The sequence below is a fragment of the Hirundo rustica genome, chromosome 1, assembly GCF_015227805.2.
Source record: "Hirundo rustica isolate bHirRus1 chromosome 1, bHirRus1.pri.v3, whole genome shotgun sequence".
In the NCBI taxonomy this organism is placed as follows: Eukaryota; Metazoa; Chordata; class Aves; order Passeriformes; family Hirundinidae; genus Hirundo; species Hirundo rustica.
Window position 1 is genome coordinate 10,222,465 of NC_053450.1, and position 15,402 is coordinate 10,237,866.

General features: G+C 45.5%; 1 protein-coding gene across 1 annotated transcript; it reads left to right on the forward strand.

Moving 5' to 3' along the window:
* Nucleotides 1-1,290: 1,290 nt before the first annotated feature.
* On the forward strand, nt 1,291-4,647 carry LRATD2 (LRAT domain containing 2). Its single transcript, XM_058422578.1, is given in 6 exon segments — nt 1,291-1,457; nt 1,625-1,842; nt 1,845-1,893; nt 1,896-2,012; nt 2,015-2,241; nt 2,243-4,647. Coding segments are annotated over 5 exon segments (939 nt in total). The 5' UTR covers nt 1,291-1,457; nt 1,625-1,629; the 3' UTR covers nt 2,576-4,647.
* The last annotated feature ends 10,755 nt before the right edge of the window (nt 4,648-15,402 follow it).

A 15,402-nucleotide genomic window follows, 5' to 3' on the forward strand; every position in this document is an offset into this window, starting at 1 on the left:
GGGCCCTGGTAACACTACAATTGTTCCTTCATTCACCGCTATTTAGCGGATACTCAGAACAGCAGTTGCAGTTGGGCGTATAAATTACAAGACAACAGACAAAGGGAATAAATGAGACAAAATCAAAGGCATTACTCCTACATACCATAAATTTTTTCTGTAGTCTATTTTAACAGCGTGAATTTACAAGTGTATGTTAGAATAGTACGAAAAATAAACCCACCTAGCACACTAACTAGGCATTAATGAAAAAGCAAAATATTGCTTTGTGTTCTCCAAAACACAGAAAGCAAAATATTCCCACCAGATCTCATAATGCCTTTCCAGGGGAGAAGGAATCATAATCTTCTATATTGAAAAAGAGACTGAGCTCTCGGAGTCGTAAAGAAAATAAATTAATAAACTTAATTACACACTCCGCGCACGGAGGAATCGAAGGCGCTAAATCAGCCCAGGAGAACCGGGCGCTTCGATGGCGTTCACTTTACAACTTCCCCGTCACTGTGCGCGGCCCCAGGGAGGCACCTCCCGGCGCTCCCCCCGGGGCAGCTCCGCGCCTCTGCGCGGGCACCGCGGCGTTCGCACGGCCACGCACCGAGGCTCCGCTTCGCCTCTCGGCGCCGTCCCGGGCAAACTCCGGCTGCGGAGCCTCCCCCCGAGCACACGGGCGGGCTGGCCTGCCGTGGCACCGCTCCCTTAAAGGCGCCGCGCCTGTGCGAGTTCGGGCTGAGCGCGCTGCACGCCCGCTGCCCGCGCAGAGCCGCGCAGCGGCGGCGCCGACAGCGCTGCGCCCGACCTCCGCCCGCCACCAGCCCCGGCGGGGAGCGAAGCGCTTGGCATGTAGGAGCGAAGAGAGGGAAAAGGTACGAGGCGCAGGGAGGTGAGGGGGAGGAAGCCTGGGGGGAAGGAGGGGGGGGGGGGGGGGGTGGGAAAAAAAAAAAAAGAGCTGCTTCTTTAAATGCTGGGGGGCCGAGCGCTTGCCGGGGCGTCCGCGGTGGATCCAGCGTCCCTCCCTCCCCTCGGCCGTGCCTCTCCGGCGCTCATGCCCAAGCCGCGGAGCCGGCGGCGCGGCGCTCGGGCGCTGCCGCTGCGCGGGGAGCGGGCAGCCGCGCCGGGCCGGGGCCATGATCCAGGCGGCGCCGCGCCCCGCGCCCGCTCCGCCTGAGCCGCTCCCGCGCCGCGCAGCCGCCGGCCCCGCGGGGTAAGTTCGCCGGTTGCCGGGGGAGGGCGGGGGAGGCGCACCTGGCCGGCGGCCCGGCTCGGCTCACCTGGGCGGCGGGGGGAGGGGAGTGCGTTCTCTGCCGTTCCCGGCTCGGACCTCCCGCCTCCCCGGACGTCTCGCAGCCCTTCTCTAACAGGTGGCTCGGTGCCTGCCCGCTCCCCCGCGGCTCCTGCGCCTCTCTCCTTCTCGCCGCCGCCTAACAGGTGGTGGTGCCGCCGCGCCTTCCTCCGTACAGGTAGGAAGGTCGTGTACCCCCTTCCCCCCGTCCCCGACGGGCTCCCGGGGCGCTGCGGGAGACTGCGCTGAGCGGGGAGAGCCTGTGGAGGGGGAGCCGCGCTGCTTCTCTGGGAGCCGCTCGCCCGCGCCCGCCCTCATGGCCCCGCCGTGTGTCTGTCGTTGCAGCGGGCATGGGGAACCAGGTGGAGAAGCTGACCCATCTCAACTACAAGGAAGTTCCCACGGCCGACCCGACAGGTATGGACAGAGATGAAGGGCCCAGGATCGGGGTCTCCTACATCTTTTCGAATGACGATGATGAGCTGGAGCAGCAGCAGGATTCGGTGCATGACCTGGGGGGTGAGAACCCTGCCCTGCAGCCCTACGATCCCCAGCTGCACGAGGGGTGGAGTGCTCAGTCTATTACCGGGATGAGTGTATTTACCAGAAGAGCTTTCAGAGGAGGACGCGCAGCTAGAGGAGGGCGATGAAGGGCGGTGGGGGCATCTGAGCACCTACACCCCGGAGAACCTGCTGAATAGGTGTAAACCGGGTGACCTGGTGGAGTTTGTGTGCAAGCCCAGTATCCGCACTGGGTGGTCTATGTCGGGGATTTTCAAGTTGTGCACCTGCATCGGCTGGAGGTGGTGAACAGCTTCCTCACCGATGCCAGCCAGGGCAGACGGGGCCGCATTGCCAACCAGCTGTACCGCTACAAGCCCCTCAGCCCGGCCGTGGTGGTGCGCAATGCCCTGGAGCAGGTGGGTGCAAGGATCGGGACTTGAAGCTGGAGAAACTCAGAGGTGTTTTGCTGCCTGGTGCCGATACGGCAAGCGAGAGTTTAAAATCGGCGGGGAGCTGCGCATAGGCAAGCAGCCCTACCGATTGCAGATCCGGCTGGGTGACAAGCGCAGCCACACGCTGGAGTTTCAGAGCCTGGAGGATCTGATCATGGAGAAGAGGAGAAATGACCAGATTGGTAGGGCTGCTGTGATCCAGGAGCTCTCCAGCCACCTGCAGGCTGCAGAGGAGGAGGAAGAGGAGGAGGAAGACCATCATCATCCAGGTGCTCAGACTGCAGTGGAAGTAGCAGCCTCAGCACCACCATTCTGCTTTAGCCTGGGTGATGGGGATTAAAACTGAAGGCTGCGAAATTGAGCTGTTATAAGCCCTTTGGGCTGCTTCGGTGCAGCTTCATTCCAATCACATGTGAAAGGAAGGGGGAAAGCTGATTAAGTGTCCGTGCTTTAGTGCTTAACTCCTTCAGTGCTTGATGATAAAACCCCTGACTTATTTGTAGAGGATAAAACTCAGGGCAATTCTATCCCCTCTCCTCTCTCACTTCTTTCCCTTCCTCTCTGCCATGTTCACGCAGAGCCTCTTCCTCAGCCATCTGCCAGTTAGGCCTGACCCTACAAGATGCTAAATGCCTTTGACATCTACTTATCAGCAGAATAGTATTTAATACCATTAAGAAGTAGCCAAACAATTTCCAGGACATGACCAGGTAGCTCTGAGCATGAGGATATTGTTTTCCCTTCTCTGCTACTGTTTCTCTTCAGCTGTGGCTTCTGTTGGTACTGCAAGGAGCTCCTTCTTTCCTGTTCAAGGCTTCCTGGGTTTGGTAACCAGTTCCCCAGAAGGTGTAAGGCAGAAATCGCCACTGATTTTAATGAAATGGGTTTCATGTGCCTGGTGCCTTCTTAATTAATAGGAGGTTGCAGGTGGCCTGGGGAACCTGCTGCTTTGCCATCAGCATGTGGCTTTGGGGACAGAAGATGTATTTATTGCCGACAGGTCCCAGGGAAGGAAGCTTGCCGCCCCAGTTATACTCTGCACACTGGTGCGTGTTGGGACTCCTGCAGGCAGATGCTGAGCTGTGTCCAGGCTGCCTCGACTTTTCCTAAAGCAAAAGGCAGAGCTCCTGATTATGCCTGCAATACACACAGAGGCAGCAGAAGAAGGTTGCTTATGTGTAAGAGTATGTCTTGAGTAAGTTGTCCCTCAAGAGAGTGAGGGACAACTGGGTTGGCTGGGTTCTGCAGCTCAGTGAACACTGCTGTGATGGACGGTATGGGGGAGAGCACAGGCTGGAAGACATTATAGTCAGGGGGGGCTCTTGGGTGTTCCAAAGCAGTTTCCTCTTCATTAGGGATTTCATGTTTCCTTTTTTTGCTAATTTCTATGGTATGTAGTTGAGCTATAGCATTAGAGGAGAGGACATATCTCCAAAGTTGTGCAGGTCCCTCAGGAAAGGGGAGTGCAGTGCTGCCTGCCCCTAAATATTCCCTGAACTTTTATTCAGCTATTGAACTGATCTTCCACACAGGCAGCACTGTCAGATCTTTGTCCTGGGATCTGTAAACAAGCACTGATTTGGAGGCAGTTTCTAATTCGAAATTCCTTCCCCTTAAAACCCAGTATGATGATGTGAACTTGAAGATAAGCTTGAGTTTCATTTAAATAATGGAAACTAACAGTGTGATGTAAACTTGAAGCATAATTAATCTTGGCTTCTCCGCAGTTGTTTACAGTTATATCACAAATAGCAAAGTACTCCATGTCCTTTCCACCCCTGTGACAGGAGCAAAGTTTGTTGTTTAAGAATAGGTAGATACAAGCTTTTGATTAGTTAAGATTATATGAAGCAACTTTGCCAATTTGAGCCAAGTGGATTGTGGTGTAATGTTTTCTGCCTAAAATATACAAACTAGGATTTGGCTTGTGAAACACCCAAATCCAGGGGAGAGTTTAACACCAAGCTCCTTTAGAATGCTATAGCTCAGGTGCCTACATGAAGTGGTTTTTTTCACTAATATGCAATTGAGTAACCTGAATACTCAGGTTACTGTGGTTGTTGAGCAGATGTCTAACCTTGTTTTGAAAGCACATCTACCCATATCTGCCTGTGATAGGGTTAATATGTGGATGTCTGCACGCAGGTTTTATACAACTACTAGTAACTACTAAAAGCTGAAATGATCACTGAGACTGTCTGAAAAAGAGTGAAGGAGAGTCTCTCTGTTGTACTTCTGACTGATGTGAGACAACAGATTATCTAGACCATGAGCAAATGGCTAGCTGTGGTTTCTTTCACACTGAAACCTTGTACATAACCAAAGCTTATTTCACTGTGTAATATAGCGATTGTAAAATAATTATTTCCTAGAGATATTTTTGGAAGTTTAGAAAAACCCTTCATACACCTTGCTTTTTGAAAGTAAATTGTTATGACACATTATTTTCCAGTCCTCTGAATGGGTTTATTTTCATTCATGATCTAAAGTATACTCTAGGTCATAAAGTATTGAAACTGCTATAAATGTCAAATATTATGTATCTACAGGGTACTTAAACTGTAAACTAGTGTGAAAATATTTTTCCCTTGTGTCTGAAACATCAGAATTATGACACTTAGCCATTTCTATCCTGTGATATTCTGCATAGTCTAGCTTTGTTTTCTATTTTTTTCCACCTTTTTTTCCACTTTTTTTTAATTAAAAATGGACCCAAATCTGCTTGGGAATGGAGAGCAAAGCTTCTTTGACCAACTGAAATTATGTCTTGTGCTGGTCTTGGTGCTTCTCCGTACCGGTCATGCCTTTTGGGATAAATTCCCCCAGAGGCACAAGGCCTTAGCAAAGAATTCCAGAGCTTGCAGTTGCTTTTGCTAGGATAGACAGTGAAGGGCGGAGCTTTCCTCACAGCAGAGTTTGGCATGCATTCTGCTGTTATAAAACCTTTGTGCTCCTCTGACACCTGGGATACAGGTGTTTGATATTTGGAATCTTACAATTTCTTTGCAAGCTATGTTTGGGAATTTATTGTCCCCTGACATTTCCATTATGTGTAAAAGTAGAAGAGGATGGAAAGCTTGGCATTTTAATTTTTTTTTCTGTAAGAGGTAGGTACCTCCATACAGGGATTTCTTATTCCAGCAGATAAAGATTCAACTGTTGAATCTTTAACAGGCAGGTCCTTTTCCCTGCTGATTAGGCAGTGTTATTGAGTAGGTTGCTACTAAACACCACTGCACATATTCTAAGCAGGTCTAGTTTTAAAGCCATGGACCTGTAATGATCTGCATGTGAGAACAGAAATTTGCTGTAGAAGCACATCTCAACTTTTTGGTTTCTTGTCTTTGCTCAGTACTTTGCCCAGTTACTGTCTGCAGAGTAAGCTGGGATTTCTGGAGCTTGATTTAAAAAAAGAGAACTCCCAGGAAAACTGACTCTTTTGTGTATGTGTCTGTTTCAGGACTTTTACATAGATCACAAAAGAGAGGGGGAATTAATAAAGTGCTCTTCTCTGCATCTGCTTTAACGTAGAGAAATGTAGGTGTGATCCTTCCGCGGAACTTGTGCTCCAGCAAAGGTCTAAAGCCTGTATTGAGTTTAAAGTTTTGAGTAGACCTTACCTACTTGAGGCCACTTGAGAATCAGTAAGCCTATTCTTGTGCTTGAAATTAAGTGTATATTTACATTTCTTTATGAATGAGGGTCTGGAATTTCAATGCGATTTCTCTGGTGGGAGCCTGGAGAATCTGAGGTTGCATAATCAACAGGGGAGAACAAGTAGTGCAGTGAAAGATGTTTCTCAGAGGGCCTCTTGTCCAAACAGGCCTCATGGAACCCAAACCCAAATTTTGGCCTCAGTTTCCCCCAGGATATCAGGAGCTGCACTGATTTGGGTGAGAGGTGTGTTTACACAGCAGTTGTAAGCTAAGCTGGTGATCTGCTGCAGACTTCTCCGGTATCTTTGTCTTGTCATGCTTGAACTTTCCCTTGCACTTTTAACATTTAAAGTTTTTGCATTTTATATTTAAAGTTAATATAATTCGTTTTAAAAGCCCTTTGATTGTACAAACAATCTATATTAATTTACTAATTTGGGCATATCTACTGCTGTGAATATCAATATGCACACGTGAAGGCTGGCGAGGCTGAGCCCCAGATGTGTAAATGTAGCTCCAGCTAGGAAATGTAGATGAGCAGTCTTATTTCCCTGGAGTATTGGTGTGTTTGATGCAAGTAATACCTTGGAAAAGATGTTGTAGTAAAACCTACAATTATCCGTTGATTGAGTAATTTTAAAAACACAATTTAGACATTCACCTTCCATGGCAGTGAACAAAGACATACACTGAAGCCTATTTTGTTATCTCTGATTCTGTGTGAGTGCAAGGTATTGATTACAGCAACTCTAGAACTCCTCTGGCCAATGTGGTAGGCAGTTGCAGAGTAGGCAGGGAAAATTCCCAAAAGCTTCTTCAAAAACTGTGTTTTCTTACTTGGAAAAATACATTCTTCTGAAGGACCCTAGACTGTGGAACTAAACTTTAAATTGTTTTGTACAAATTAAACCGTAGGCAAACTCCTTTTGTTCATTTGATTTCACTATTCCACTCAGTACTATAATAGGTGATATTGTGTGATTAATCTGTTTCAGATTTTGAATGTAATGGTGGTTTTCTTTTCTCCTTTGGTTAAGTTTTACCAGAGGTATGTCCTTGGGTATGTGAAGTGTGTTGTCGAGTGGTTTCCCACCTGTGCTTTTCTGACAAATAACAGCACCAACCATAAAGCTAACAGCCATGTAGGAACAAATATTTTTTTGAAAACAAAATTTTAACTTTGTATAAGAGATCAGAGACTAGTAACTAAGTAGAGATAGGAAATGCATTGTTTCTAACAGCAGTTTCTATTTGTAAGAAATCTACTGTTAATTGAGTATGCTTGACTACTCTTAAAAAATCGGTGTGCAGTGATAAGGCCAGGAATATTGTATCATGGGCTTAGATTTTCAGATTAGGCTTTTTCTTTAACTGTGAATAGGAAGAAATCAGGGTGATTTTGAACACCAGTGGTTTAGATGGTTTAAATTCCTTTGCATTAATGCTGGATTAGAAGCTTTCTTTAAATGCACACTTGAAATTCCTGACATTGTAACACTTCATGAAATCATCCCCAATAAGAAGTGTAATCACAAATATGATTTTTTTTCCCACCATGAGCATTTTCTGTAAGCTGTCTTTTGTCAGTAAATGTTGAATTGTTAGTGCAAATGTCTTCTTTTCCTGAGAAAGAAGTACACATCATTGATTGTACCATTTCCTTCAAAATGAAGGGCATTGCATAGTAAGTCAAAAGAAATAAAAATATTTATAGTATCTTTTACAACCTTTCTTTCTTTCTTTGTTTTTTTTTTTTTTTTTTTTTTTTTTTTTTTAAATGGCATGTTTTTCTCCAGCTTTTTGAAAAAAAAGTTGTAATTTCTCACGATGGATGCATCAGACACAAAACAATATTTTCACTACCTTCACCCATCAGATCAAAATCTAACTTTGGTGATGTTCTTGCTACAAAGAGAGAGGAGAATAATATCTATACAGGGCCAGGCCATCACATGCCTAGTAGGTGATAGCTGTATTAAATCCAATGAGGATCTGGCCAATAATTTAATTTTTAAGTGGAAAATTAATTCTGCAGCAGATCATATAGTATTAGCTGGCACCGGGGCTTGTCTTGTCTGCCAGCAACTGCTAAAGGAACAGATGTAGTGTCTGCTAGAGGGAGAAACGAGAGAACAGAACTCACAGGGAGTTTTTAGATAAATCTGTATAACTGTTCAGTTTGTGTTTTGTCTCTGGCAGATCCATGGCTGGTGTGGGATCATTGTTCTACCCACACCAGGCTTAGGGGCATTTCTTAATCAAGGTAACAGGTTGTGTTGTGTTGAAATATTACACCCATAGGGTAACCATTCTTAATTCATTAAAGCCTTCCACTGGATGCATGTTCACAATGGCAAAAGCAGTGATACAACCAACAAACTGTGCTTGTCCTCGAGATCCTGACCACAAGGAGCAATTTGAATCTCACACAAAAGGACTCAGTCAGCTCTGGCAAGAATTCTTTGAATGAAACCTTCCTGAGGAAATCTAGCTGTAACAAGATGAGACTTCTGCTTAAAGTATTGGTGGAGATTTAGCTCTTCTGTGGGTGGCAGCTGTCCGTGACAGCTGCATTACAGGTGTGAAGAAAGTGAGACAAATTTTTATATGAGACACAGCAGCTTTCTCAAGGGCTGCAGGTGTGAATCTACCATAACATCAAATTTGTAGCTCTGGTATGGACTTAGGTGACTTTGAACAAGAGGTATGAGGCATCCAGCTGTGCTTTATGTGACTGCAAGAGTGCCTGAATTTTCAGGTGTCTGATACTAGATTTGAAAACATGAAGAGCTAAAAGAAGATCCTGCTTGCTGGATCTCCCTCCCAGTGGCTGCTTCCAGAATGTATGTGACATCAGATACGAAACAGAAGCATCTTGAAAAGGGTATTTGCACTGTCCTTTTATGTCAGAATGTACCTGAGCTAGAAATAGGGTAATATAAAATGCATGTACAGGGACATGGACTGTGATGAGGTCTCTGCAGTCCTGGCTGGTTGCTCTGAGCCACTGGACTTAGCTTTTCTCTTCAGTTCCCTCTTCAATGCACTGTGGATCACTCCCAGTACAACACCCATGAAGGTCCTCATCCCACAGAAATCTGGAAGTGGTGGGAAGATTGAATCACTATCATCCCCAGGCAAGAAGAGGGAAATCAGTTTTCAGTCTTCATCTGTCCTGAAATTCTGCTCCGGTCTCTAGGATACTGTATATATAATCCTACTGCCCATGGCTAACACCTCCATTGTCATTGTAAAGGACAGTGCCCAAGTTTCAATTTGAGAGTGGTTGCCTTGTGCTTTTTTCCAAAGAGCTCTGCATTGTGGCAGAAGGCAGTGCCTGTGGCCAAGGGCAAGGTGCCCAAGGTCTAGAGGGGAAAAGAAGGGAACAGCAGACTTGCATAATCATGGCAAATCCATAGTGGTGGAAGGGACCTCTGGAGATCCTCTAATCTACTCGTTTGCTCAAGACACATGCAATTGCAGCAGGTTCCTCAGGGCTGAATCCAGTCCTGTTTTTCACAACCAATTATGGAGACTGAGGACTTAAAGCGGGCTTTCACCACTTATGTGGTGAAGGTTTTTTGTATTTGACTTTTGTCAAGGACCCCTTGATCATCCATGACACCTCTGCTTGGCTTCCTGCACACAGGTATGGACCATTCTCTCTTTTCCAATCCAATAAGCAAAGACTGCCTGTCCTTCCTTCAGCTGGAGGCTTGGGCTCCCTTTCTATCCAGGAGAGCACCCAGTCAGCCTTCTTTTCTTCATCTGTGTAGTTCCACAGCATGATGACCTCCTGCTGCAGCTCCTTCCCTTGGTCACAGAGGTGCTTCATCAGCACAGACTTGCAGAAAAGGAGCCCCAGGAGCACCCTGCAGCCTGAGATTGCACAGCTGGGTTCTCCCCTGTGGCAAGGGGCCCCACCACCCTCCAGTTGCTCTCACTCTTACTGAGCAGAGAAGAAGATGGAAAAACCCATGGGTCGAGATTAAGACAGGGACATCAGTGACCAATGACAGTCACAGGCAAACTAGACACAAAATGGGGAAAACTACATGTATTGTCAATTAAAATAGGTTTGAATAGTGAGGAAAGAAAGAAAGAAAGAAAGAAAGAAAGAAAGAAAGAAAGAAAGAAAGAAAGAAAGAAAGAAAGAAAGAAAGAAAGAAAGAAAGAAAGAAAGAAGAAAGAAAGAAAGAAAGAAAGAAAGAAAGAAAGAGAGAAAGAAGTTAAAATAAACCTTTCCCCCCTTTTCCTCCTGACACCAAGGGGCGTAGGGGTGGAGATGGGCTGTGGTGAGTCCCTCCCAGCCCCTCCTGGCTGCTCCTCCCTCCTTCCTCTTCTCCCTGTCCTGGCACAGGCTCTTCCCTGGGCTACAGGAGTGTCTCTGCTTCAGCTGAGGTGCTGCCTGAGGGGGACCTCTGCTCAGGGCCTGCAGCCCCTCCTGCCCTCCTCCAGACCCTGTCTTTGGGGTCCCTCTGCAGCTGCTCCCTCCTTGGATGCCAGTGGTACATCACCACCACTGCTGAGCATCTCTGTTGCTCTCAATGGAGTTCCTGGCCCCTTCTGGGCAAGTGACTGCCCCTGTCAGCCACAACATGCTGCTGGCTGTGTGCCAGGGCCAGCCACCACAGAGGTCTGTCCCAAACACAGGATCCAAAGTCAAGTGGAAATGAAGAACTCAAAGCACCCTTTGGACAGGAAGATCTGGCAGAGCTTGTTGGAAGGGTCTGAAGCTTGCTAGAAACCTGTGTCAAATGATCAGTGTCTCACCTCAGGTCACTAAGAATTGCAGTCAGTCCCTATATCAAAACCAGAATTTGTTGTTTGCATTTAGTCAGTCAGCAGAAATTAATTGTGACTATTAAGAATTGAGGACCATATAAAAGTCTATGCTAATTTTTCCTTTCTCCTGAGCTTCTTCTGTCCTGTCCTATTCAGAAGAACCATTCTGGGACAAGCCCTGCTCTTTGTACAGTAGTTAGTGCAATGAGGTCTCAAGGTGTTTACAAAATATTAATTAACTCAATCACCAGAGGGCAGAGGAAATGAAATGAGTATGTTCTGGACCATGAAATAGATGACTCACATCCATGGAAAAGGTTTAATTGAGCAAAACAGGTACACAAGTATACCTGGCTCACCACAGAAATTGTACAGAGGAAGATGAGCCTCGAGAGAGAAAAGGATCGAGGCACCCTGACAACACACAGAAATGTGTGCAGTGCTTATGTAAATCCTGTCTGTGAAAAACAGGTCTCTGCACACAACTCATCCAGCTCCCAGAGAAGGCAGCTGGCAGCACTCCTTTACAAAGCTTTCATTAGAGCTGTTGCTCATGTCCAGTGGGGAAAAGGTGCCCTGCTGGGAAGCTCAGCACTGCAAGCAGAGGAGCACATCCCTGATGCCCAAAGGTGTGACTCCTTTCATGCTGTTGTTTTGTCTTTGTGTTTTCTATGGTTTTGTTCCTCAGCTTGTCAAGAAAGCAGTGTACCCTTGGAAGGGATGTGCAGAAGAGGGAAATACTCAGTAGTGGGGCAGACTAGTGTGCACACTTAGCCATGCTGTTTTCTGCTACAGCCTGGAGCTGGGTTCTGCAGCTCTCACTGCAAACTGAAGAAATTAAATACCCACACCCATGCTTACAGGTAAATGGGCAGCTCACCTGGCCATGTTTTCCTGGAGAGTGATTTCAAACCTCCGCTCTGCCTAATCCAGAGCATGGTCTTGGACATTAAACTTGAGCAAATGCTCTAACCAGTGCTTAGGGCCAGACCCATTTGCATTCTCTGGGTCATATCAAAGCAGAATAGCACTACCAGCAGGAAAAAAGAAACCTCGTTGAAGTCTTGCAGTTACAGAGTTCTCTGGAGAAGTGGGACACCAAAGCTTCAGTTCCTTCAGCAATTCAGGACAGCAGTGACAGGTCTCATCTCTTCCATGTGATAAACACAGCAGCAGAGCATTAAGCAAGCAAAAGAGACAAAATCCCTTGGTGGACTGTTCCACGTTAGGCTCAAAGTGTCTCTGTAGTATCTGCCTGAGGTTTTCAGGGGGCAGAAGTGCCCACAGCTCATAGGCAAGCACACATGTGTGCAAGGTGATGTTTGGAGGTGTTGGGCCAGATCTTCTCAGCCTAGGAAGCAAGGATTCCACCTTAAATGTCAGCGGACAAAAATTTGTTGGTTTTATTACTATTATAACAATCTAGAGATATGATTGAAAGACACATCCAACTATCAAAAAGTAGTTTCTGATTACCCCCAAGGATAAAATAATTTATTTTCTCTGCACACAGCTCTTCATTTGCCCACCTTAAATAGACCCTAACACAGGTTTTAGGGCTGTTTATAGCCTTGCGTGTCCAGATGCATCTCAGATCCCCAATTCTAATGAGTTCTCATCACATGGATTAATTGTGCAACAAAGCACAGGAAAGAAAGCTGGTAAATCCTAAATTAAGTTATTAAAATATTACTTCAGAAATTCAACAGCAGCTTGTAGCCTGTGGGAAGTGAGTCTTCAGGGAAAAAGATCATTTGCAGGTGAGGTGGCACTTGGAGTACCTTATCATATTCATGGGGAGGGGGTGCTGACCCCTGCGAAGAAGCAGCAATTATAATGAGTCTCTTATCCAGTTATCCCAATACATTTGTGATGGAAGCTGAGGTACTAAATAAGATGCTAGCAGGATATAAATAATGAGGTGGTACGTGGCTGTGTGTTGGAATTGAGCCACTTAGGGAAGATAATGGCAAAGACACAAGCTTAATTCACATTGTGTTATTCCTGTGGGAAAGGGGGTGGGAGGATAAAGCCACATGGAAAGTTGATTCCTCAACTTGTAGTGAGTAACGTAACTCCACAGCCCTGCTTGTCTTTGTTCAGAGCTGGAACAAGCAGAGTTGCATTATTACAGAGGTCTAGCCCTAGGTGTGAGGCAGGATTCCAGCTGAATGTGCTCTCAAAGTCTAAGCATACAAAGGCCATTTCTGGCTTCATATAACTAAACCCATGCTGAGAAAGGGAAGAAGCTGCTGAATGCCTGGGCCTAGATTCATCAAAGAATGATTTAATCAATATCCCACTGAAAAGGATTTGAACTTACGCATGACTGCTGTGATAGTCTGAGATTATCAGAGTATACATTATTTTATGATGGTTTCTTGTTGCTATGCAAGGCATAACTCATATTTCTAATTAAACATTTTAATGTAACATGCTGTGTATGTGTCTCATGGTACAGCCTAGTAAAGACTCAAGTTGGGGTTTTAAAAAAATAGCTGTGATTTTTAAACCACCAGCACCAATACTTTTCAACACTATTGTGCTCTGCCCTTACCCTCTGCTGCAAAACCTGTGGCAAGAACTCCTAACAGGAACATCAGTCAATTGTACAGCAGTGTGTGTTGTGACAGATTTGCTCAAATATCTTTCACTGAGATAAAGGAGTTTCAAAGAAAAATAACACTATTGTGAATTTTCCCTATTTTGTAACTCTATACGGCCAGATTTACAGATTGCTGAAATTCTTTGCTGCTTTGATTAAAGGACAGAGGATTAAGTAAATTTCTCTGATTTTAATGGAGAAAAATAGTTACTAGTAATCTCATTCCTTTTTAAAGTACATTATGCTGTTAACTGGCCTGGCCTCCCACAAGTGAAATATATAGCCCAGAAAAATGAAAAAAAGACTTTCCATTGAGACATGTTCAAGGATGTATTGTGTGTAGCTGATCACTGGTGAACTGCAGCAGAGAAAAGAGGACATATTTTTTTTTTTTTTGTAAATGAAATGGCAGCTAATGCCTTATAACTACTCTATGCAATATTGTATAACACTCCCCTTGTGACAAATTGAATACATGAGAGCACTGAGCTCTTTGCTAACTAAAAGGCTGAGGTTTTTTGAAGTCCCTGGTGAGCCTGTCAGCTCCTCCCTGACCGTGGTAAAAAGGGACATCTCTTCACAGCCTGTGTTAGAAGCCAGATATTCCATGCAGTCACATTTGCAGACAATAGCTGTGACTGGCATAATGACTGCAACATACTCACTGTTCCAGTTGTGCCATAATGTGCCATCATGAAGAGTGAAGAGCTGGAGCTGGGAGGCAGCCTTGGCCTCTTATTTTTAGGGATCCACTTAGAAAGCTAAAGTGTTCTTTTAGCTCCCATCCAAAGTGCTCCCGGATACCAAATTAAAATAAATCCTCTGTTCTCTGTTCAGTTGTGGCTTTTCCTAGGTTCATAGCTAATTGTTCTGACCAGCAGTTTTCCTCAGGGAATTGGTATTAGGTCTCTCTTCACCTCTTCTTTCAGCCACTTCTTCTCTACTAAGCTGATGGTTTCTTCAGCTTGAAAAGGTCTATCCACTCTCTGCTTTGGCTCAGCAGCTTCTACTTCTCTCAGGGCAGCAGCAGGTTTAACTCACCACTCAGGAGCTCTGACAGAGCTATTGGAACAGTAGCATTGTTGCAGGAATAAAGGCATTTTAAAAGAATCATTCTTCAAATAATATAGCGATTATCAGAATGTCTCACTCTATACACCTTTAACAATTTCTGCATGTAGACTGAGAACATTTCCTTGCTGTTCTCTAGGGTTTTTTCACCCCAAAGAGTCTTGAATATGTAGCACACAGTCCCTCTTCTGAGTCAAGCTGGTCTTGCTATAAAGTTTCTACTCTTCTCCCTGCCACCTTCTAGAACCACATCAAAATAGGATATTTCCTCTGCAACTGAAGTTTTTGAGGTATAGGAGACTACAGTTTCTTTAGGGAATGTACTTCCTAACCTGACCCATTTAACCGGGAACACAGCTGATAGCAGAACATGTAGGAAATATAAAAATTCATAACATTGATGAACAGTCTGTCAATGCTGAGGATGCCCACAGCATCTGTCCCATTACCATCTGATAGACCTTAAATAATAAATGACATTGCAGCTGCCACAGGTGGTCCCATGATGAATATTCTTAACCTGATTTCTTGGAGGTGTGAGCCTAAGCTACTGACGAGCTGTGCTGCTGTGTGTGTGTTCTGCCTGGGACACCAGCTCTCCTCCTGAGAGAGGGCTAGGTGAGGAATCAGCACCCAGCTCAGGCACCAACACTGCTCACTGCTCAACTGAGCACTCAGCCTCACAGTCATGCAGGTTCCCCTGCACAGACACCATTCCTTGGCCTGGGGGTCTGTGTCAGCATCCCACCCCTGCACTCTTACCCGATGCTCTTTAGCTGCTGCTTCGCATTCCTGGAATAGACTGTGGTTAAGGTGACCATAAAAACACGTTAAGAGTTCTTTTTTATTTTCTCACAAGAAATTGTCACTGAGATTACAAACACCTTTTGAAGATACTTGCCTAGACATGCCACACAGAAACAACAGATTATAACAGTGCAAAGTAGATGTGTTGTCTGTGTCAAGATCTTCAAAGTACAAGATGTTCTTTCTTGGGCTTTTGGACTGCTTCGCTCCAGAGACTGTGAAGGGTTGAAAGAAGTTCTCTGA